This window comes from Egretta garzetta, unplaced genomic scaffold, assembly GCF_000687185.1.
Source record: "Egretta garzetta isolate BGI_Z169 unplaced genomic scaffold, ASM68718v1 scaffold329, whole genome shotgun sequence".
Classification (NCBI taxonomy): domain Eukaryota; kingdom Metazoa; phylum Chordata; class Aves; order Pelecaniformes; family Ardeidae; genus Egretta; species Egretta garzetta.
Window position 1 is genome coordinate 5,270,453 of NW_009269999.1, and position 24,233 is coordinate 5,294,685.

At 36.5% G+C, this 24,233-nt stretch overlaps 1 protein-coding gene across 1 annotated transcript in view; it reads left to right on the top strand.

Annotated features, from left to right (window-relative positions):
• Positions 1-18,682, top strand: part of MYBPC3 (myosin binding protein C3) — a 62,481-nt gene extending 43,799 nt beyond the window's left edge. Inside the window, exons 25-33 of the mRNA XM_035902949.1 lie at positions 96-284; positions 2,320-2,454; positions 3,689-3,856; positions 5,216-5,304; positions 9,936-10,131; positions 14,261-14,400; positions 15,152-15,311; positions 15,865-16,001; positions 18,452-18,682. Of these exons, the coding sequence (XP_035758842.1) occupies positions 96-284; positions 2,320-2,454; positions 3,689-3,856; positions 5,216-5,304; positions 9,936-10,131; positions 14,261-14,400; positions 15,152-15,311; positions 15,865-16,001; positions 18,452-18,682 (1,445 nt within the window). The remainder of the gene's footprint in view (positions 1-95; positions 285-2,319; positions 2,455-3,688; positions 3,857-5,215; positions 5,305-9,935; positions 10,132-14,260; positions 14,401-15,151; positions 15,312-15,864; positions 16,002-18,451) is intronic.
• The last annotated feature ends 5,551 nt before the right edge of the window (positions 18,683-24,233 follow it).

Below are 24,233 nucleotides of genomic sequence, written 5' to 3' on the forward strand. Positions count from 1 at the left end.
GGGCAGGGGGCAAGGGGCAAGGTGATTTTTCTGTTTTCCTGCATGTGAGATAATAACTTTAAGTTCTTTCACATCATAAGAGCTATCCTTTCCAGGCTATATTTTAGAGAGAAAGAAGAAAAAGAGCTATCGATGGATGAGACTGAACTTTGACCTTTTAAAAGAGCTAACCTATGAAGCCAAGCGAATGATTGAAGGAGTAGTTTACGAGATGCGGATTTATGCCGTGAATTCTATTGGCATGTCCCGGCCAAGCCCTGCCTCACAACCCTTCATGCCAATTGGTGAGTTTTACCACACTCTGCATTATTTCTAGTACAAAATCAAGACAGGACAACTTTCACATCTTCTCTTCAACTGCCCTTATACCTAAAAAGAATGTGTTAGGAAAGAGGCTACCAACCATCTCTATATTCTATATTTAATTAACCTTTTCCTTTGTAATCTTCTTCTTCTCTCCCATTCCCCTTCCTGAGAAGCACAGAGGTTCTGGTTTCATGAAATCGCTGATGAATTTTTAGTTGTTATAATTAGAAGTGTGAGAGTCAAGCTGGATCTGGAAAGGAGGAGAGCTAATTGACAGAAATTTCCCTGTCCCTCTCAGCTTCTCTCATTCCCTTATGGGTGCAAATATCACAGTATCCCACCCAGTACTCCCTTAATCCTGGTCCTCTCCACAGCTAAAAGGATAGCTGATTAAGAAAATATTTGAGGAATTCTTTTCTATAAATAATCCTTCCCAACACAGCAGTACAGTGTCTCCTGCAGTCCCTCAGAAGGAGCAAACTAAAGGAGTCCTCAGGAAGCCTGCCTGCTAAGAGCTTCAGAAAGAAGACCCACAAAAATACTAATAGCTGGAGATTACAATGACTAGAGTTGCTAAATCTACAAATATCATCGAAGGTGAACCGCCTGCTGAAGGAGATAATGTAAAAGCAGATGATGCAGTGAAGGGGTCAGGAGCAAAGGATGAACTGCAAGAAGGGTCTCTTAATTCTAGATTTCAAACAAGCAACGGCTGGTCTGCAACAAAAGAGGGCAAACGAAAACCATCAAGCGGAGCTACTGAAAAAAAAGGTCCAAAGTTTTCATGGGATAGACAGAGTTTTACTTGATTAAGGATAAAGTTCGCACTTAATGCTTCAGAGAAGAGGTTTGGGGTTTTGATCGTGTACTGTGTGATTGTGTATGCTCCCAACTGCCTTTGCCTCCTGTGTGCAGTTCACAGTCCTTGCTGCCCTTTGAATATGAAAAATTTTGACACAGCTACAGAAAGGAAACTGGATTATATGTTTTAATTTTTTTTTCTTTTTACAGTAACTTTGAGAACGAAGATCAATTTCAATCATTTGCACAATTTATAAAATTGTATTTTACATATTAAATATTTCTAATATGTGAAATCTGTTATGTATATTCAAAAGATGTTCAGTTTATAATACATACATAGAAACTATGCCAAACATACATTTCTTTAACATGATTGCTTTTATGCCATGCATACTAAATTTTATGTTCCAGCACGGTAAATTTTATTTTGAAAAAGTTATTTCTGTTTGCTTTTTGGAATCAAGGATTCCACAGTAGCATTTGTGCATATTTAGGATTTTCTAGTAAGGGCTTCTCTTGATTGTTTTTTAATTAGTAGACAACAGTCATGCTTAAGACGACTGAATTTAGCTAGCAGTCTTCCTAAACTATGGATTTAAAAAGAGCTTGTTCTGAAAAGATATGAAATAGCTATATCCAACAAAGTGAAAATTTTTCAGCCCCAAAATATTTCTCTCCGACATGTCTCTATTCCAAATGCGCAAATCAGAACTAGTGTTTCTGTAAACATGCAGTCATAACTTTTGGTTGTTTTCTCCACTGTTAGAGGAAAATGAGGAAAGTCAAATTTAGCCACTGATGAACCTGGTCCTCTATGCGAACTTTGCCTAATTACAACCAGGGTGTAAGTACAGCACACAAATTGTATGCATTTTCATTTCTAAACTTTTCTGAAGACTTCTGCTGACAATTTGACTCCCTTCTACAACTCTTCTTTTTTCATTGGCTTTTACTCATAAGGGAACGTATGTCAATAGGAACTACTATCTTAACCTCTTGCTCCCCTCCCTATTACAGGAATCTTATGCTGCACTTCTATTAAATGAAGTATTATGTGTTACATTTTACAACTGAGCTTCAGCTAAATATATTTTATTGAAACAGATAGTGGTATATAATTCAGCTGCTAATCACTCCTTCTATAGCCCTTGAATTCTCACAGTTATATTGCTGTTTCACAGAACTTAACTTCTACATATCTCCTTATAGCTCCTCCAAGTGAACCAACCCACTTTACAGTGGAAGATGTTTCTGACAGCACTGTTGCCTTGAAGTGGAGACCGCCTGAGCGGATCGGAGCCGGGGGGTTAGACGGTTATATTGTGGAATACTGCAAAGATGGTTGTAAGTAAGCATGAGTACTAGGCAGCAGCAACTGAACACTATCAAAATACTACAACTGCTATAGCTTCACTGCAATATCCCAATGAATTAACCATATTCAATACCATTAAATTTGAACTCTAATCTACGACTGACATCCTTGCCGACCATCACCAGACTTACCACAACATGACTGTAAAACCATGAAAGTCACATCAACCATAACATCATCTTCACAATCATCATAAACTTACAGAAAGTACTACAAAAATAGCAGTGCTATTCTATAATCACTACTATACTTTTTTAGCATTCACAAATTGCGTATTCCTTAAAACCAGTATTACAACATGACTGTAACACCATCAGCAAACTTTCAAGTAACTGTTACCTTATCTCACTTAATACTTGTGGTCTGATAATAAGGAGTACAACGGCACCATATCTACAACACTCAATTCACTGTGATGCTACCACATAAATGTTATGCCATAAAAATCAAATAACAAATTCATAATCACTTCAATTATGAAATTTTCTCTGACACTTAGCTCAATTGCCATATAACATAAACTAGGGTTTTTACAGGGCATAATTTATCCAGAAATAATTTATACTCTTTAATGAGTTATCATCACAGAATTACCAGAATCTCTATGTGATTGTCATAGAAGAATGATTTTATCAGTCATACTTCTGTGTCATTAGAATAACTAAGGAAGCCCTAAGGATTCTCTTCTACAGTGTCAATTGAGAAGTTAATAATAAACTCCAACAGTTATGTGCTCTATTATTGTTTTCAGCATATGTGGCTCTCACCAATTTGTTTGGACACCCACAGAAGACACACTTATTAAAAAAAAAAAAAATAAATAAAATAATTAAATTAAGGTTTCACTTTCTTGCTGAAAATACCTCCAAAATTCTCTCCCCCCCCGCCTTGCTAATGAAAGTAAATGTAAAGAAGCCCTAGAGCTCTAAGCTCTATAAAACAGAATGACAAAGGAACTACCCAAAGATGATTCCCTTTTCCTTATCTATTTCGAATAAACAAAGCATATGCATTCCTTAACTCCATGTGTAAATACATCTTCTAGATCCAGAGTTCTTTTTCCAGCTTAATTTATTCCCTTTTAAGTGTGGTATTGCATGTTAAATTCATTTTACCTTAACACAACTTTACTTTCAATTGTAGACAAGGCATCAGTTTGGAAAAATAATATATTGTTACAATATGCAAATCCTATACTTGCAGCTACAGAATGGATTCCAGCTCTTCCTGGCCTAACTGAGCGCACATCTGCACTGATTAAAGACCTGGTCACAGGGGACAAACTTCATTTCCGTATAAAGGCTATAAACTTGGCTGGTGAGAGTGGAGCAGCAATAATCAAAGAGCCTGTTACTGTTCAAGAGATCCTGCGTGAGTACCTAGACTGAATAGATCTTATTCATCTCTTTCCTCTGGTCAAAATTGTAATCATGTACGTATGCAGAAAAACTCTGTGACTGACAAGCCTGTGCCGCCTTCTGAGAATAACACCCAAGCAGTTCTTTCACTTTGACTAGGCACCCAGTATCTTCTGATTCTGAGAACATTACTATACTGTACAGGTCTTCTATTTCTAAAGCATAGCTCTTAAAACAAAATCCTACTTCTTAGTTTCAAAATATGGACATTTCGCCTCTTGTAATGGCACTATCAGGATTTAAGAGATATATTTTTTAATATTTAGCTCTCTGTTGGAAAGGCTGTTATATTACTGCAAAATGACCGTGTTGGCTATGGCAAGAGATCTATTTAAATAAAAGCAGTTAGCTGTACTTGATTGTCCTAGCTTATTAATTAACACCCTGTGTATCACCCAACAGCAGTAGATTATAATTCATTTGACTGGAGTCCAAAAGATATCAAGAGCTGTCAATAGCAGATTCCTCAACCTTGACTCACACAAAGTATCTGCCAGAGCGTCACTGACAGTAAAATTACCCACTGTAAATGAAACGAAGTTGTAACACATCTCAAAACCAAATGGACATGAAGACAGATACTCCAACTGTATGTTAAGAAATGCTTTCTGTAAGTGACAAGGAAAAGAATAAGGAGCACATGGAGAACCCAGAAAGCTTTCCAGTGAGGTAGAGGAAAGCAGGGACCGGGTGAAAAAACATGGACTAAGGCCCTCTTTTTGTTAGCAAAAAGTAAGCTGCTACAGGAGACTCCACTCCTTCCATCTCAAAGAATGAGCTATAACTGAATGACTGTAGAAAGGTAAAGGAAATCCATTGATTGCTCAACTTTCTGAGTAAGTCCATAAATATGTCCAAATGGCAATTTACGAGGAGCTGCAGTATCAATACAGCAATAGATTAATCATAGTCTATAATCACTATTGTACTCCGATACACCCTTTGTCCCGTCCCTTCTACTGAACCGATAAAGCAAAGAAACAAAGTCCACATAGAAGGCTCGCATCCAACAGAAGTCGCCAAAATCAGGCATTTCAGATGCTATACAGTTTCACAAATCCTGCTGCCATTGAAACCTGCTCAGTTGTAAACATATAACAGATTTTCTACTAAATTGATATCCAGCAGTCAAATACGTTTGAAAGTATTTAGAGAATTAATGACTCCGTAACTGTATAAACAGTTTGCACAATTTTCTTATGCTTACAAGTATCCAAGCCTCTTCTCTTTGGTGTTTTGTCTTACTTTTGCTGTAAGTAACATGCCAAATTATCAAAAGCTTTGTATTTAATGTACTAATGCTTAACTGCAGAGCGTCCCAAAATCTGGTTGCCACGCCATCTCAGACAGACTCTGGTGAAGAAAGTGGGTGAGACAATCAATATAGTCATCCCTTTTCAGGTATGTATAGGTTTCTATTTTGTCATGGTTATTTGTCATCACTTACCTAAAGTAGTTTCCCCTATACAAGTTCCCATTGCTTCACTGCTTAAGCAGTATTACATAAAGTAAGGCTGACGATTTAAAAAACCCTCTTAAACATTAAAGAAATGGGAGGGGAAAAAAAAAAAAAAAGAAAAAACCCCACAAACCTCTTTTTTCAGTCACAATTTTTTTTACAGTCACAGTTTCTTCCATATCCCTCCTTTTGGGGAAGAAGAAAAACTAAGTGCTCTAAATAAGTGCAAGCCCATTCTTGCTTATTGACCATAGCATGCATCTTAAAGAGAAGTACACAAAAGTGTAAGAATTCAACCAACTACTCTTCTGGAGCCAAGGTACATGATGTTATGGGGCAACTTCTTTGCCAAAAGTGTGTATGTTCATTTCTGAAAGGCTGACTACAGAAATTAGAGTTTGCACATAAGCAGAGTATCACAATTGGCCCTATATAGAGCCTGTGTGTATACAAAAACCAGCTTGACCATTACTGTACATGAGCTCAACATGTAAAAAACACAGCATGCCAAGGATTATCAAGAATGCATGCACATCACTGCACATGCCACTATGGCGTGCACAAAACTCCTAAAACGTACACACAGACTGACCTAAACAGTTACCCCATCTTTGCATTTTCTACAGCTGTACAAGCAACTATAATGACTGTTTGTAAAACACCACATGCATTTTTTCAGATGCAAGGCCATAATATCAATACAGTGCAAGAATTAGTGTGTGAAAGGAAAAGGTTTTCTAGAGTGAAACATAGGAAAAGAAACTGTAAATTGCAGATTCCAGCTCTGACAGAGATATCCTCAGTAATAATACATATATCATTTAATCTAGTCCTCCTTTATGATTTGAAGAAACTAAAATTTCTTTGCTGTCCAGGGTTGATATTTATGAAAATGTAATCATTGTTATTAGTGAAGAGTTTTGAAATTCTTATGTAAAAGATGCTGGAGATATGCAAAGCATTTTTTAAGCAAGGGAGACAGATATGCACGTTACCCATATTCTTTTGTTTGGGCAGTACTAGCAGGTGGAAAAAAATTCTATATAAGAGCAAAATCTACGGAAAATAAAATATACATGTCTTTTGCCCTGCGGTTACTGGGTTACATGAGAAGTTGCTTTTTCACAAAGATATATCTAATCAGTAAACAGCTGCAATCCAATACATGGAGTAACTGCCTTGAATTGCACGTTTGCACTACTTCAACATAATCACATGCTTATTTTTTTTTCTTTTATGTTTCTTATCTCCAAAATTGCTAAAATGGCCCCTTCACTGAGGTCTAGCCACATGCAAAATTCAAGATTTTACATCCGATATTTCTGAGTTATGCAAGCCTTAAAAAAAAAAACCCGCAGAGATATTTTTGCTGCTTTGATGACAGAGTTGAAGAAAATTTGCACAAAATTGACAAGCTGTCCCTTAAGCAGAGAAACTGATAAAGTTTGGCGTTTATAGATTTGCGTCTTATGTCCTCTATATCACCACCTTCCCAGCATAGTAATCCACCTCTTTTTCTTAGAGAAGCCTCACTGCAATATTCCCAGAGATTTGCCAGTTCTTTGCCCAACTCCCCTAGGTAGTCCTAGCCAACATGTCCTCAGTTCCCCAGGCCAGAGCAAGTACATGTAACGACTAATCCAGAGCTTCACTTATCCTGCCTGATCATTCAGCTGTTGCCAAATAAAATGGATAAAGACCAAGCGTTCCCTGACTTTTCCTCAGTGGGGACACTAACTGAGGTTTTGGTATTTCACCCTGTCATCAGTTTTCACAAAACTGTACTAAGTTAATCTTAGAGATTTCTAGTGCACTGTCAAATTTAGCTGAAATGAACCAACTGATTCAAAAGTTATTTGAGCAGCTGACTGACAGACATCACCAACACAAATCATGTGTTGGCAGAAACTCTTGTCTCCTAAAAGGTAAGGCTAACGAAAAAATGCTAAAGTCTAACCATCAACAACACCAAATTTTAACCTGAGAACAAAACCAGAGGATTTTAATTCAAGATGTACTTTTTCAGTGAATTCAATCTGTAATAGTGTTGAATTGCAGCTATAGCTAGAATTCTTAACACTGCAAAAGCTATTTAGAGTATGCAAAACAAGATCTTTCAAAAAAAAGGAAAGAGAACATTTCACTGTACATTTTGAAAAATCACTGACCATTTCTATCGAAAAAAAGACTAACTGAAGTGTAAGTCAGTGTCTTCTACTATTAACAGTTTCTATGCAACTGTGCCAGTAACCTGTGTGGTCACTACTGTGTCATTTAGCACTGCATTTCTATTAAATACTTTGTCAAGGTATCCTGGGCAAACCTATTCAAATCTTTAGATTAAAATGTACAGAAAAGAACAAGTACAACATTATTACTAACCCTTTTTCTGTTGAATGCATTAAGCAGGTGGGACATTCTGCTGAAAGGAAGTGAACCAACACATTGTTGTTTCAAAATTAATTACACAGGCACATGATTGAAGGAATATTACATGCTCTTAGCAGATAAAATTCACAGTATTCCTGAGCAGTCTTCTTGCCCATCATATATGTGTGAATATAAACATCTAAAAGCATTAAAATTTATTCTTCTCTGGCAGTAAACTCACTGAAGTTTCTGTGGTGCTCTATTTACCCACTCTGTCACTCACTGTTCTCTCTCAGATTACCTATTACACATTGCAGAAATCCAATCCTTTGAGGCATGTATTAGGAACATGCTTTCTATCTGTTTATGCTTTTCACAGTCTATAAATATAAGATTATATGAAAACCAACACTTTGAAAACTTGCAATCTTTCACTGGCACTCATAGCACCTCAAAAAAGGAGGTACTTGCGAGAACATATCTGATCAACCACACTAGAACACCAGCAGTAGCAAAGCTTGATTTAGTCTTATATTATCTTATGATACAGATAATGCGATGGTTTCTCATACCCATTTTTGCAAAGATATTTAGGGCCAGATCCTTAAACCATCAAGAACTATTAAATCTTAAAATCAGTCCAAAAACCTAGCCAAGTATTTGTCTTGAAAAATTAGAAATGTAAATAAAATTTCCATATATTTATGCCATTTTAAATAGATTGTTTTTATTTTGAAAGCATTCCCCTAGCCAAAATTTTCAAGCCGAATTCTCATGTAATTTTAAAATGGTTTAGTGGTGGGATGGCAGGGTTAGGTTAATGGTTGGACTTGATGATCTTAAAGGTCTTTTCCAACCTTAACGATTCTATGCTCTGTTAAAGAATAGCAATTTCTAGGTGCTTTAGAAGTCCTTTAAATGTAATTTTGGATGGATCTTGGCCTGATTCTTATAAAAGAGTAATTTTTTTTCTAATACCACAGAAAATAAAATGATGCTGCGCAGACTTTCTGAGCAAATACCAAACAAACCTGAAACAAAGGTGCAGCAAAGCACCAAGATTTATTTTTATTCTGCCTACCTTTAGGCACCTAAACCAAGAGTCTGAATACCCTGATCTCTCTCTGTGGCCTAAGGAAAAAGGTAGAGTCTTCCAGAGTATGTTCCAGACACCCAGTGAATTGAGGAGCCTTCTAGAGGTGCTTTCTCTGCTGCTTACTAGAGGCGGAGGACAGTATGTGTCCTAATTTCAGTGCCCTAGACTTCAGTTCCAAAGCAGCCGAAGCAGACCTGACTGCTGGCTTGGATGGTGCCACTTTTCTTCCCCACCCATTTGAGCTACTCCTGTTGTTCATCTAGCCCTGGGCTGCACAGTTTCACCATGGCAGAGTCTGGCAGAAACTTAAAAAACCCACAGAGTTATTTTCTACTGGATTGACTATAAATACAGTTAATAAATATGGTATGGCCCTTTTCTGTTTTCTTGGGATTCCTGTTTTGGAGCTGTACTATGGAAGTTGTACTCAAACAACTCAACTTTTGAAGAGCTAAATGCTATCTACCAGTTTTCCTGGAAATGGCTGAGTGACAGTGATATAAACCACAGATATCGTACTGATTCCACAGCGACATCTTCCATGGGTGTAGCAACACTGACTGCTTAGGTTTACAGTCACCAAAATAATTTTTGCAATGCAGAAATAATACTCCAGTAAGTTTCACATTCCAAGACTTCAAGATTATAGCAATTTTTCAAAAATTGCATCTTAAAAATGCCTGGGGATAGAGAATGGAAAGCTTTAGGAAAGGGAGGAGAAGGGGAGGAAGCTAATAAACTCCTCAGATATTGAAGACTTCTGTACTTAACAATAATCAGAGTGAGCCAGATCAACTGGTGGCTTCACAAATGCCTGGGAAAGAATACCAGACCAGCACAAGTGTATTTTTTTCCAGATTTGTTCTCAATATAGTTTCAGTCTCTTCTCTAACTGTAAATAAATTACATTCTCAGGGCATAATGCCACTAAACCACACAGATGGGAGCAAATATTTGTCTGCAAGAAAATAGAAATTGGGAAGTATTTAGAGTTTACTATCTCAACTCTGCATATTAAATTAGGCTTTCTAGCCTTATAGGTCACTAAAAAACAAAAAATTAAAATCTATTATAGCTTAAAAAAAATCCTTTTTTTTTTTTTTTCAGGGTAAACCAAGACCCAAGATCATTTGGATGAAAGATGGTCAAACTCTGGACCCCAAAGATGTGGGAATCCGGAACAGCAACACAGACACAATCCTTTTTATCAGAAAGGCAGAGCTTCATCACTCAGGAGTGTATGAAGTCACTCTTCAGATAGAAAACATGACTGACAAAGTTGCAATAACAATGCAAATCATAGGTAAGAACCTGACTACATCAAAATTAAGCATATCATACAAAACAAAACAGTGGTCATACTCAGGCAATCCGAAGATCCAACTGCCTCAGAATCCCTCCTCTGACAATGGTTGATAGCAGATGACTAGGACAAAGCTCAGAGCAGGGCTAGCATGTTACTTCATTTTCCTAGTATATTTTCCCAGCTTGAAATTATCTGTTTCCTAGAGACTTTTGGAGGGAGAGGGATTCTCTGTATGTTCCATAGTTCTTGAGGGATTTTTTTCTTGCATGATTTTATCCATTCAGTTTTTTAATCCAGGTCTAGTTTCAGAATCGAAATATCATTTTGTAAGGAATTTCAGCTTAAGGGCACATACAACTACCTATTTGGTTTGTTTTGCATTTCTCCCCTGATAACCTCATTTGATGTCCACACTGTTTTGTATCAGAAAAAACCAAACAATCATTTATTCATCTTTTCTATGCTACACATAATTTTATAGCCTTCAGTGACACTCTCTTCAGTTAACTCTCTCAAATTTTAGCCTTTTTTGTTTATTTTCAAAAAGACACCATTCCCTATCTTTGATCATCTTTATCACCCTTCCTTCTACCACTTTGATAATTATAGAATTTGAGAGTTCTGGTGTTCTTGGAAATAGCCATATTGTCCTCAAACACGGAAATACAAATCTTGGAATGGATATATTCTTATTGGGTTTCTTCAGCAGATGAGGACAGTGAAGATAAAATCATTGCACTAATATACCTCTGCTGTTCAGAGAATTAGAAATGACAGCAAGACACGGCCCTGTGAAATGGAAAATTCACGTTTAATGCCTTACTCTGTTAGTGTCTAGTTAGCTTGGCGCTTGGTGGAGGCTTATTCTCTATTATACAATTTATTGTCTTTTTTTTCTAGTGTCATTTTAAAAGAACGCACTGCCAAAGTTTCAGTAACTTCCCTTGGGATTTTGTGAGATATATTCTGAGACCTTGCCTACTCAGATTTCATTAATGTTCAGCCAGAGCTTTTCTATTTCTCCTCATTACAGCGCTATGTAACATTCTTGATAATTTTTTATTTCTCTTCCCTCACACTTTCACACTGTCATCCCAAATTTCCTCCAATGTATCAACACATTTTTAGAATATGTATTTTGGCACAAAAGTATTTAAACATAACTCTTAATGCTTTGGAATTAAAGGTATAATGCTGACTGTATTCTGCTTAAAATTTTATAAAATAATGTTGGGAGAATGGGTATGCAGTGATGCCAGCAGCAAACAAGAAAGGTGTAACAAATTGGAGCAAGTATGTCTTAATACCACCAGCTGCTTCTGCTCAAGAGGATGGCTGCAGTTCTGCGATAGCAAAACAGGTAAATGGCAGCTAAACCAAAGTAATCCCAAGGGACTTGGATAAAGAGGAATAGTGCACCCTACACACCAAAATATATTATAATTTCTTTTTGAAAGATAATTCACACTTCATCTCTTTTTCCCATTCTATAAAACTCAGTAATATGCAAAAATCTTCAGATGATCTTGTGCTGAGAGTAGCAGACTATCTCCCCAGAATGTAAATCCCCGCTCTAACAGTGTCCTACAGAAGAAAATAATTTGCTACAGATGCATCACTAGAGTCAACTTTTCTCATCCGCTGTTCAAATTACCAGCTAGAGATGTAGCAATTAGTACTGAGAAAGGAATATTCTACAATTCTACAAAGGAATTTTGAATAGATATTTCTGCAGATTGCATTATCCCATCAAACCACAAAGATCAAGAACATAAAAATCCATTTAGCAAATTTATCAATCTCTGTCTTTTGTAAGATTGCCCTTTATAAAGCTTTACAAAGTACTGAGGCTTTCAGTACACTCTTTTTCTTTATTCAGTCTATACTACCATGGGTACATGTAATAAATTGTTATTTAATACATCATTGAGTTATCACATTAATCTAATAGCAGGTTAAGGCTTAAAGGGCTTTTCTGTTCTTAATAAAGTCATACTCTGAAACTGGTCTCCCCAAAAATCATATCTGTATCTATGTACATAAACACATACATATGAATGTCTCATCATACACACACACATTCCCAAAGCGTAACTCTTCCAACAGATCACTGAACTAGCAAATGACCTGTCATCCCATTTTTTTTTAGTTTTGAAGGGAGATTCCCACATACCTGCTTTTAAGTAACTAGGAGCAATAAGGCACAGGCTTCAAAATCTATCTATGCATTGCACCTAAGACTGTATTTTTCTTCCATTTATTAATATCTTCTTGTAGTATTTAAACCAACTACCATCACCAAGATCTCCATGGTTTTTGACAAAGCATCATGCAAGTATCCCTTTAAAACAAAACCCAACTGTTCTGTAGATATTCCTGTAGGTAAGCACACGGGAAAAATATATGTAACACTAGGCAGATACTGTAGAGGGTTATAACAGTAGGTAGACTTGAAAATAATTAACAAATTGCTAAACATCACACCATCTGTCTACTATTAGATTACAGTACACTTATTTAGGGCTTGTAGAGCTTTGCCTGCTGAGACTGTTGCAGTTTTCATACCCACATGTGTATTCATATGTAGGATCCAAAATTCTTCTCTTTGAATCAGAATACATTAATTGATTTCTGTATAATGAAGATACACATCTAGAAATATATCTAGATTTTTTCTTTTAAGTTGTGATTCAAGATAACAAGAAATACATTGCCACACCTTCATAAGCAATGTTGTTCACTTGACAACACATTAACATTCCCTACTTCAGAAACAGGGAAGAAAAAGAAAGAAGGCTTTACCTGAAGTTGGTAGCTGTGGAGAAACACAGAAGATGGCAGTTTTTTCACTGAAATGTTAGAGGAAGGAAGAGGGTGATAAATGGAACGAGAGCAATTTGTTCCATATTCCTTAATGAACTTCATGCAGTGTTCTAGTTGGCTCCAGTGTTTAGCAATTTGAAGGAGGACAAAAAAGGTTACAGCTAATTATAAAGCAGTCTTTGATTCCAAAGTATGCCAGTGAAAAGAGAATTAGCATTTTATGTTTTGACACAGAAAGTCACAAGTCCCCTAATAACAGTCAAAGGCTGGTTTATTACTAGTGTGGATATCCTTCTTTAAGGAATTAAATTACAAGCAATCTATAATTACATTCCTTTGTGCTTTGCTCATCTTAAACCTATATCCATCAGATTCTTACTATTGTCTTCATTTTTCCAGCTTAGCTACAAAAAGGGGAGACAGTTTCCATTCAGCTATCTAGAATGAGCCCAAACTATCCTTCATTTCATCACAAGACCATCTACCCAGGCCTAATGATCATCTTCACAATGGGCCCTGTAACTGTGAGCAACCTAACATATCAAAAAGGGGAAGTAGCAACTTCAAGTTAAAACAGACAGGAATATTACATAATAAATCTAATTTAAATGTTAGAGCATTTGACTAAACACCAGTATAAATACGAATGATACTTAAAAAGAAGGAAAAAAGAAAATTATTATAATTTTATAATATATATTCTTCTATATATTTCCAGATATCTTAAAATGGACATAGACTTCTGTACCTCTTTGGCAGTTTGTTCTTTTTCTAGTTATTACAGAGAAATGTCACTAGTGGGCAAGCAAACAAGCACTGAGGCAACAGGAAAAAGTGTCAGGTATATTCCCAAATGGCTGGCCTTCGTCAACTGAGAGGAGTATATACCCAGTTGCCTTTGTTGTTTATATTACTCTTAGTGTAGCTGAATGGCTGAGAAATTGCACTGACGTAACAAAGCAAGTAATAAAACTGTAGTAAAAGAGTTAATCACACCGATCCAAACAACACAAACTTCCTACTCCATTTCAAGGAAGTTTGTCTAGTTCATATGTTACTAATTCTACAGTTGTTGTCTATTTCTCAGTAGGTTTCAGGCCTCTCAGAAGAGTATTAAGAGGGCATTTGAAAATTTCCCAACTTTCCTGTTTACACTTTCAACTTCATGTAAATGAAATGTATTGCTATGGAACAATTATAGATTGCTATCAAGTTCTATTTTTTCCCCTGCATGGAAGGAAATGACAAAGCTCTTGGATCTTGAACCAAAAGCTAAGGGGTTTTTTTCACGTCTCCTCTACAGACAAGCCCGGTCCTCCTCAGCATATAAAGCTTGTAGATGTTTGGGGATTTAATGCAGCCCTGGAGTGGACACCTCCACAAGATGATGGCAATGCACAGATCTTGGGCTACACAGTCCAGAAAGCTGACAAAAAGACAATGGTAAGAAATTGCACTGAGCCAGTGACTTTGTATGGAGTTTAAACTACTACCTGCTCTAGGAACAGAGACTTGAGGAAAAAGCTGAATTGATGACTCTCAGTTGTATGTCCACGGTGTCCTGTGGCATATCAGAGGCAGTTAAACACTGAAGAATAGAATCTAAAAAGAACCAAAAGATTAAGTATAGAACTGTATACAATGCCCAGTAGAATATGTAAAGAGAGAGACCTAGCCTGTCCCATCTCTGGTGGTGACTGGACAGATAGGTCTACCCAGAAGGTGGAATCATAATTTTTATTTGGAATTATATTTTCCATAAATGCAGGGGAAAGCTGAAGGGGAGGAAGGAAGAATTAGACTTGAACTCAGGTGCTGGGCATACTAGGGTGTATGCTAGGAGAGGTATGTATGCCAGCCAAACTAGAAAAAAGTCTCTCTCGTGGAAGTCCCCATCAAGTAGTCATGTTCCAAAGATACATCCTGTATCAGGTTCCTCAGACATGAGTAGGGCTAAAATGTAAATTATTCAAATGCAAGTATTCATACATCTATCACACCAGCCATAAAACAAAATTAAGAAAATAGATCAGCTGATCTTCATGGGAAGCAACGTAATATCCAATTTTCAGGCTAGTGTTAAATACCTGTCTACCTGTCTTTTCCTCTTAGCAAGAAGGATCTCTCCATACCAAAACTAGCACCATGTCTGATCTCTCACAGCATCTTTCTAAACAGTATAGTCTTGTTACAGGAATGGTATACTGTTTTTGATCACTATCGTCGCACAAACTGTGTAGTCTCAGACCTGATTATGGGAAATGAGTATTTTTTTCGAATCTTCAGTGAAAATTTGTGTGGATTGAGTGAAACTGCTGCCACCACCAAAAATCCTGCCTATATCCAAAAAACAGGTAACATTTTCTTCAAAACAGAGATCACAAAAGCCACTAAGTACCAGAAGTAATACATTGGTAAATGGAAACTACAGTATTACCAGATGCACTACTAGAGATATTGTCATTACTTAGTAACTAGTACTTTTAAAGTATTCTAGCATTAAGAGCCCTTATCTAGGCAGATCCCCTGTACTAACACAAACATCTGTTCAAAAATATTTAATCACACAATCTTCCTAAACTATAAATAACACAAAAGGGAGGGTTATATTTATATTCTGGGGCTAAAAGCTTAAGATGTCCGTGGTGAAGACTTCCCCTGCAGACATAAGACTTTCAGGTTTTTAACAGAAGCTGAAACCCCATCATTGCTGGGACCTATACCTGTAACTAAAGCATTAAGCATGAGATGTGTTTTAGAGTGAAGTGACTTTAAAGGTATGTTATATCATAAATGCCATAGCTTTGAAGTTTCTCTACATCATACAGGCAAATTAAATGACAGATTGTACACAATTCAACAGAATTGAAAACACAGTTCTTACTGTTCTGTTTCTCTGAATTGCAGGCACCACTTATAAGCCACCTAGTTACAAACAACATGACTTCTCTGAACCTCCTAAATTCACTCACCCTTTAGTAGACCGTTCTGTGATTGCAGGATACAATACGACACTCAGCTGTGCTGTAAGAGGAATTCCCAAGGTACAGATTACATCAACTGTCATTGATACTATTGCAACAAACCAAGATGCTGCCTTAGAATTTGTGCCAGTTCAGAGTGACTGGAGGGTAACATGACTATATTGAAGAAAAAGTAAAGGTCTCCCAATTATCTTCCACCTCACTCATAACTGATGCTTAACCACAATGCATGGTGCCAGCGTTTATGTGGTTGTGCACAGGACCAGTGGGGCAATACAATAAAGGAGACAGAGGAAAGGACAGTCACTGTTTATGGTAACACCATGCCATTGAAAGTGTACCACATGTACATAAAATCTACTCACTGAAGAAGGTAAACAACAAAAGTATCTTCTCACAATGTATGTTTTGGTCTCTTCAGTCTTTCAAGAAAACAACAGCTAATGTAATATACTGTTCCATTAACCTACATGATACACAGGAACACCAGTTCTTCTGTTATGTAAATACATCCGCATAACTTTTTGAGTCCGAGTTGTTATGCAAAATTGACAAGAATAAGACCTGATGTCATGTGCGAAGTTTGGGGGCTTTTTTTTTTTTTTTTAAATCTCACAGGAATATTTTCTCAGTCTAAATATACTTGTTGAAGACTCTTCAAAGAGTACAAAAAGATGTACTTTTTTGTTAAAGTCAGGAACAAACAGTAAAAACTGTATCAGCTAGGAGCTAAATTTAGGTTTCTCAAAAAAAGGAAATAGGCTTTTTGTCTGCAGTGAAGGAATTTACCATATTATGACAAAATCTTGTCATAAATTTAAATTAGCATAATCACAAAAAACACAGGACCCTTTTCCTTTCTCCTTCTGGCTGCATATTTCCATCTCCTCTCCCTTCCTCATGACTGCACAAAGTTTGGTAGCTACACAGCAAAACATGTAAGATGATTGCTCAAAGTTCAAATTAACTCAAAAAAAGAAAAGGTAGTTCAATGCAATCATTTGCTGCAGTTCGTTGGATGAAGGAGCTCCAAACAAAACTCAAATATAAAAAGGAAGCATAAGCACGCAAATAGCTGCAAAAGAACAAGAACATTATAGAAGAAATACCAGCAACTGCAGGCAAAATCCATCCTCCAGTAGCTGCCTCAGCTTAGATTCATCATGAAATAACAGCGTTAGTAATGATATTCCCTCTTGGCTATCTGACCTTTTTGTGCATCTGTGTTCATTCAGTTTCCATCGTTTTAAGAAGATTCTAAGCAAAACCTTGGATTTTACAGCCATTAAATACAGTAGTCACAGGCTTTTTTTGAATGTGCGCATGCTACCTCTCCCTTCCACATTAGCCTGAAGGATACCAATAGGCCTCATCCTTCAATACACCTAACAGTCTTAAAGCAGCTTTTCCAGATACATTTCTGTACCTGCATGGCCCAAATTAACCTCAACAAAAACTTTCTGTACCCACTGCAGGACTCTGCAACAGGTCTTTTTCACAGATAGCAGCTTATGTTGATGGAGCTTTCCAATTCTGAATAACTATAGATTATCAAGTATACCTCAGGTATGATCTGTATGGCATGAAAAAGTTACCACTTCAAGCAGAGCCAACATTCATGCGCTGGTAGCAGTGTTGACATAAGAGACATATGTCCAGAAAGATAAATAGGCTATAAAAAATACGCAAAAAATTTTGAGGCAGGTAAAAACACAGCTGATATCTTTAAAGAAAATTAAGCATGGCAACTGGGATGCACTGAACTGCATAGCACATGAAAAAGACAGAAGTGATTCAATAGATTTGAACGCACTCTGTAAAACAGTAGTTTTATTTTTCATGGGTGTAGAAACAGGTGTTAATTCTGACAGTAAAAACCGATGAATGCTTGGTCTTTTACCCTTTAAAGCCTATTTCTTCATTATATGTACTAATGAGCTTGAAATAAACAAAAGCAGTTGGCTTTATATCAGATTTTTCATTTTCAAAATGTCATTTATAAAAATCAAAGGCACATTTTCAGGTACTGGAAACAAAACACAATGGCTTGAATTGGTACGGATCCAACCACTCTATTAAATCAGCTGAAGCCAACAGGAACTTTATTTTGGAATTCCTGAGGTTGCTAAAGATATGCTAAATGGTTTGGAAAATCCTTTCCCAGCCTGTAAGATACTTGAAGCATTCAAATATATTTTAAGAATTACAATTAAATAACTCCTGAAGAAATGAATCTAGGGATTTTTTTTAAATTGCAGTAAAATAGGGTACAGACCTACACTCTTTACATGCTATTTGAGAGGTAAAGAAAATACTGAACATCTGAATTATTAGTTTTATGAGTTTGTACTGAATGAGGAGAGGTTCCTTCTAAAATCAATACCACTGCTGTGTAATATATAGCCCTCATAATGCATAAATCTTTGCTGGCTAAATTAAAGCTGTAAGATTAGCTGTAGCTCTTCCATTTTCTACCTTGTATTTTAAAATTCTTCTTTTGTGTTCTTCAGCCAAAGATATTCTGGTACAAAAACAAAATGGATCTCTCTGGGGATGCCAAATACCGCATGTTCAGTAAACAGGGCGTGTTGACCCTGGAGATCCGGAAACCCACTCCATTTGACGGTGGCTGTTATACCTGTAAAGCTGTTAATGAGTGTGGTGAAGCTGAAATAGAGTGCAGACTGGACGTCAGAGGTAATCACATGAATCTTATGGATAACACTAATACTGCAATGTAGAAAGAGTAACAGATAACAAACTAACTAAATAAATAAAAATCATAGTTCCCCTTCATCTAACCCCGATTTCTTTAGTGGTATATACAAAGTTAATTACACGCAGCAGTAAGATTGTGGTTTTCATTCTAAACTGTTATTATAGAATTAAGTTACTTGCCAGGTAATACAGGTCTGAAGGTGGACAATTACTACATTTCTGACCTAATATTTCTAGAGAAGATACCTAGCACTATCTACAAACACAGCATCATGAATAATTTTATTATCCTTTGTGCCATACTCTGTAACTGAAAGTTTTAAATTAAGTCATTAGCTGTTAGACATATGTAAAAGGTAGAGCATGCTACTTCACAAGCATTTTTCAAACATTAATAATTTATTTCGTTTGTCAAAAGGTCCAGGAAAAAAGAAGTCACATGTTTACAACACAGTATGAAATACTGACTAAATATTCTTGGTCAAGCCACTGCTAACGTATCTATTTGTCAATACAAACCTATGTGGCACCACTTCAAATGCTCATCAAAAGCAGAAAAACCTGTGAGAATGTCCCGTATAACAGCTATTGATGGAGATCCCTCTTCAGCATGGCAAGCTGGCATTTCTACACAGCACAGAGTTCAATGTTTTACTTGGTCCTAAGTCAGGGATGCACACACAGTACACCTTGCAGTGTGCACAGATATCCTCATTTGGCAGCAAGCAACACAGCTGCATTAGTACTACGATGAACTCAGGCTAAGAACTCCGAAATGTCTAGCTAATCTATGCAGCAGCTTATTAAGACACTTAATGTTACTTTCAGTTCAATGGCTAGCTCAAATAGTTCTGTTCAGTGCTATACTGTACAGTGTAGACATGGCTCAAAGCTTAGTATTATAATCTTCTGAAGCTTGCTTTAGGAATATTAAATCTCCTTGGAATCATCAGATAAAAGCAGCTGCTATAAAAGCTTCCATATTTCACCTGCAGTACCAAATCTCAACTTAAAATTAGCATCCTTCAATGTCTGAAAATATCTTAATTTTTTTTTGTTCTCCAGCACCTCAGTAAAACTCTGAATCTCAATTCATCTGCAAGTCAAGGTATGAATCAAAATAATTCAGATGGATAAAGGAGCAATGGCTGTTTGGTTAGATATAAGATTAAACAGTTACTAGATATTCAAGTTAGATATGGAATTTTTATAATGTTGGCGGGGTGTGTGTGCTTGTTTTGATTTCTGTTTTATTTTTTCAATAATCGTACTAAGATCACATTTCTGCAAGGTAATTTATTTGCTTTATTTTGAAATCTAGGCACCAGTATAAAAATCTGTCAGAGTAACAGAATACTTTGATGAGCTTTTTTTTCTTAACTCACTACAAGCACTCCCTCTAGGACACTGTTATTTATTAATATAGAGCTAACTAATATCAATAATCCACGTGCATTCCAAGCAAGCAGAGCTGAAATTACAATGCATCATGTACATTTTAGACTTTTAAAAAAAAAGAAATAGCTATAATAAACAATCAGATAATGTATTTGACAATAAATCCTTTTCCCCATTCTCTGTCTCAGCATTGGAATGGAACTTTAAATGAAGAAAATGGAAGAAATTAATGGAGGATAATTTCAGTTACATTTAGGATTCCCATTCATCCTAAGAGTCATTTAACATGTACTAGGAGGCGGCAGTGTCTTCCAGTGTCCTGCTTACTGAGCATGTTTTCAGACAATATTTCCTCTTTTCATACATCTGTTTTAGTTACATTGCCCCCGTCTCCATGTGAAGAAATTCAGGGAAATAAAGATAAAACTTTCCCCCCATTACATACATAGAATATATGTGAAAAAACCCAAATATTACAATTACATGCACACCCAGTCCATTCCTAATGTCCGAAATGAACATAAATTCCTGACTTCTACAGTTTTCATTTTTTCTTCTCAGAATTCTGAGATTCTTCATAAGAAACAAGCATCTCAGAATAATGAAAGGCATATTATTAGCAAATTATTTGTAATATTCAATCACTTTTCATTATATTGATTTCTGCACAACAGAAAGTAACTTTCATTCCTACTGCATTTACTGTCAGTGCTTGAAATATCCACTTTGTGCTGTTGAGCAGACCTTTGCAGAAACATGTCCAAAACACATCATTGGGAATCTCTGGCTCAAGTTACTGTTCTCCTTTGTATAGAAAACAGTTTCTTTGATAATTACTCACTACTGGTTTTCTAGCTTTTAAAAAAGACAGCAGCATAGAATTCCAGTTATTAGATGTTTCTACAACCAATCATACATCATACTAATCTACAGAGATAATTTTGTAGATCAGATGAAACAGTGAAAGATGTAGCGAGGAAGATCATTGCACATAAATAAAAAATTTCAAAGCAAAAAGCTTGTGATGAAAGCAATAACCTCGCTGTCATCAAATATTACTGAAGGTTTTTGAAAGTCTATGAATGAATTTTTGCAGATAATTTTGTCTAATCAAATAACACAATGGCATTTCTGGCTTTTCACCTACTAGTTTGAATAGTATTTGGGGTGGGGGGGTTTTTTTGGACCTGCAGTAGTTGTTAGTGGTTTCTGGCTGCAAAGTACTTTTTCATGATCGCAGTACAAGAGAAGGTGGGAAGATGAAAATAATCCAGGAAGCATTGCCTTTTGGAAGAATCAACACAAAGGAACTGAAGTAATACTGCTCCCCTGCCTCCAATGTGCCAATTGACATGGGCAAGTGTGTCTGACACAGCATGTTAGTTGTATTAAACAGGCAAATAAGTCTTCATAATAAAAACACTGATGATAATGAGATGTGTATTTTGATTATTTTATTATGCTATTGGAATAAAGAAGTGTACTCCTCTAAAACCAAATTCAACTTATCCAAGGTTAACATCTGTCTGTCGCACATTGTTTTTTATTTATTTGTTGAAGAATAATAACAGAAAATATGTAAACAAGTTTACATTGTTTTGTACTTTCGTTTTCTGAGCAACACTACTATTTAAAAAATAAGGCACATACCGCACACAAGTCAGAGACGTTCTATATTACAAAGAACCTGTGGCCAGAATGCAGTGAACTGAGAGGATCATCCTAGCACCCACGGGACAATGTCTACTGAAAAGCAGAAACCGAATTGCAAGAGCTTAGATTGCAAAGGACAGTTTACCCTAAGGAGAGTTAGGTGCTATACTAAATACATTCTATTATCAGAAAGGTGCTTCACAGAGAGAATAGACTTCCATGCTGTAACAGGGTACAATACTGAAAGAGTACAAAAATAAATCAAGAGTCACTAGGAAAATGGCACTTTCTCCTCAATTCTTAGCTATTGAACATGAGTAGAGGGGTTCTGGGAAGACCAGTGCTTTCACAAATGAACATTTATTTCGCCTCTCAGCAGTGAAAACTAGGATACTGATGCTTTCACTAGATGGTAGTCAATAATTTTTTCATGAAATGTTATTGTTCAAATGGTCTTCAAGTATGAAATTCTACCATATATACATAAAAAATAAATTTCCAGTGCTCACAAATTTACTTTCTTCTGTTTTGAAGTCCCCTAACTAATGACAATCAAAGAAATGCCTCCTCAAAAAAATGGGCCAAGATACTATTTATCAAACTACTTCCTGCAGGGTAGCGCCAAATAGAACTTAATTCTATAGGGCCTTCTAGGATAATGCTGTGCTTCCACATGAAAAACACAAATTAGTTTTAGCTTCTAAAGCTTTCAATGACAAGGAGTGAACCAAATTCAAATCTGAACAGTTACAAAGAAACAGCACACTCTTGTTAAGTTTAAAGTCATTCCTAAAAATGTGAATTCTGAAAATTCAAAATGTTAACCACTGCTCACATGCTGAAAAGAGAAAAAGTGGGAAGTTGCACCTGCAAGATCTCAACTTCCTGTGATTAGTTCCAGAAGGCTCTATAAGAAAATTGTAGGCATTTCTTGATGTTTTGTAAGTGTAGAGCATTGTCATTTATCTGTTCCACGGCTGATATTGATCTTGAACATATAGTTCACTAATAGCCCATTAATTCCATGTTGTTAATAAATAAATAAATAACTTTCATGCCAATCTGATTAGAACCACGTAAAATGAGCAGTTTCTTGCAAACCTAGCTGGCTAAGAACCGCAAAGTATTTCAGAAATTTTCCGCACATCACACCTGAAAGTTAAAACCACATTTTGTGAGGTAGTCTATCTTTTTCTGTGTGGGATCTCCTCTGATGCAAGAATTCCATGTGAAAGTGTACAAAACTTAGACAAACATAACCTCTTCAGGCCTATTATATCTCTCCAGTTGAATGTGAAATTGACTTTAACTTCTGATGCTACTACAACTTCAATTTAAAACTTACCAATTCAGCCAGCTTGCTGCCAGTTCAGCATACGTGCCTTTCCTTCAAAGAAATGACTACTAACTATATATGAGGAATGGAGATACTGAGATTAATGTACATGCTTTAAATTAACTTTGAATTAGTGTACATAAGACTTAGCTGAAGCACAGAGATGTTGTGGAGCATTACTAAAGAGACAGTACCATGCAGCACAGAAACAGTCAAGCTAGCCCAGTGCTTCACTTCAACTAAGATACCATTAACAAGAAACATCGACTAACCCCAAAACAGTAGGACAACAAATACCACTTCCGGTACCCCTGCTAGCTCAGTTGTCTCAGTGTGGCATTGCCTGATAGCCAAAAAAATCCTCAGCTAACACTTTAGCCCAGGATAACACCCATTTCACACCACAGCACCAATTCTTGTGTGTTTCATCCTGTATTTCAGCACTGTTATGTTAAGTATTATAAGTAAACAATGTTTACTTGCTCCTGGCAACGGGAAGCTTCACTTAGCACTCTATAAAAATCACAAGATCAAATTAAACTGTCAAATGCAAGCAAATCTTACCAGAACTCCTTATTTCCTTCTTTAGTTACTTGAGATTGCCTTAGTGCTCCAATCCTGACCATTATTCTATGAGCAAAAAATAATAGCAAAATGAGTTAATGGTTGACCAATACTTCATAAAATAACAAAAGGAAAAACAAGTGTATAAAACCCAGGAGAAAAAAAATTTTAAAGCCAGTGTAATATACATTAAGGAAACCATCTTTTTCTTCAAATGTAATTCTAAAATTGAGTAAACTTCTCAACGATAAAACATTAGCTCCTTCAAGTCTGTATCAGCTATTTTCTTCTTTACTAATCTGATCTTAAAGCATGACCTAGATCTTACCTAAAATGCACAAAAATTGAGCTGCTCTTCAAAAACCCTCACAGACTGAACAGTGATGGGGGGGGGAAGGAAGTGGGGAGGGGTTGCCTTAAATACCAGCACCTGAATTTTGGGTAGTGGCTGTAGCAGGATTTGTGGAGGATTTAAAATCCAGGCCCCCCCGCCTCCAGGGGTACAGGTGCGAGCTGATTAGTATTACCTCAGCACAGCTAGCCATCTCGCACAGCACCCCCACCGCTCCCGGAGCTGCCTGGTTTTGCCCCCGGCAGGGCCCAGGGCGATGTAACTGGGCAGA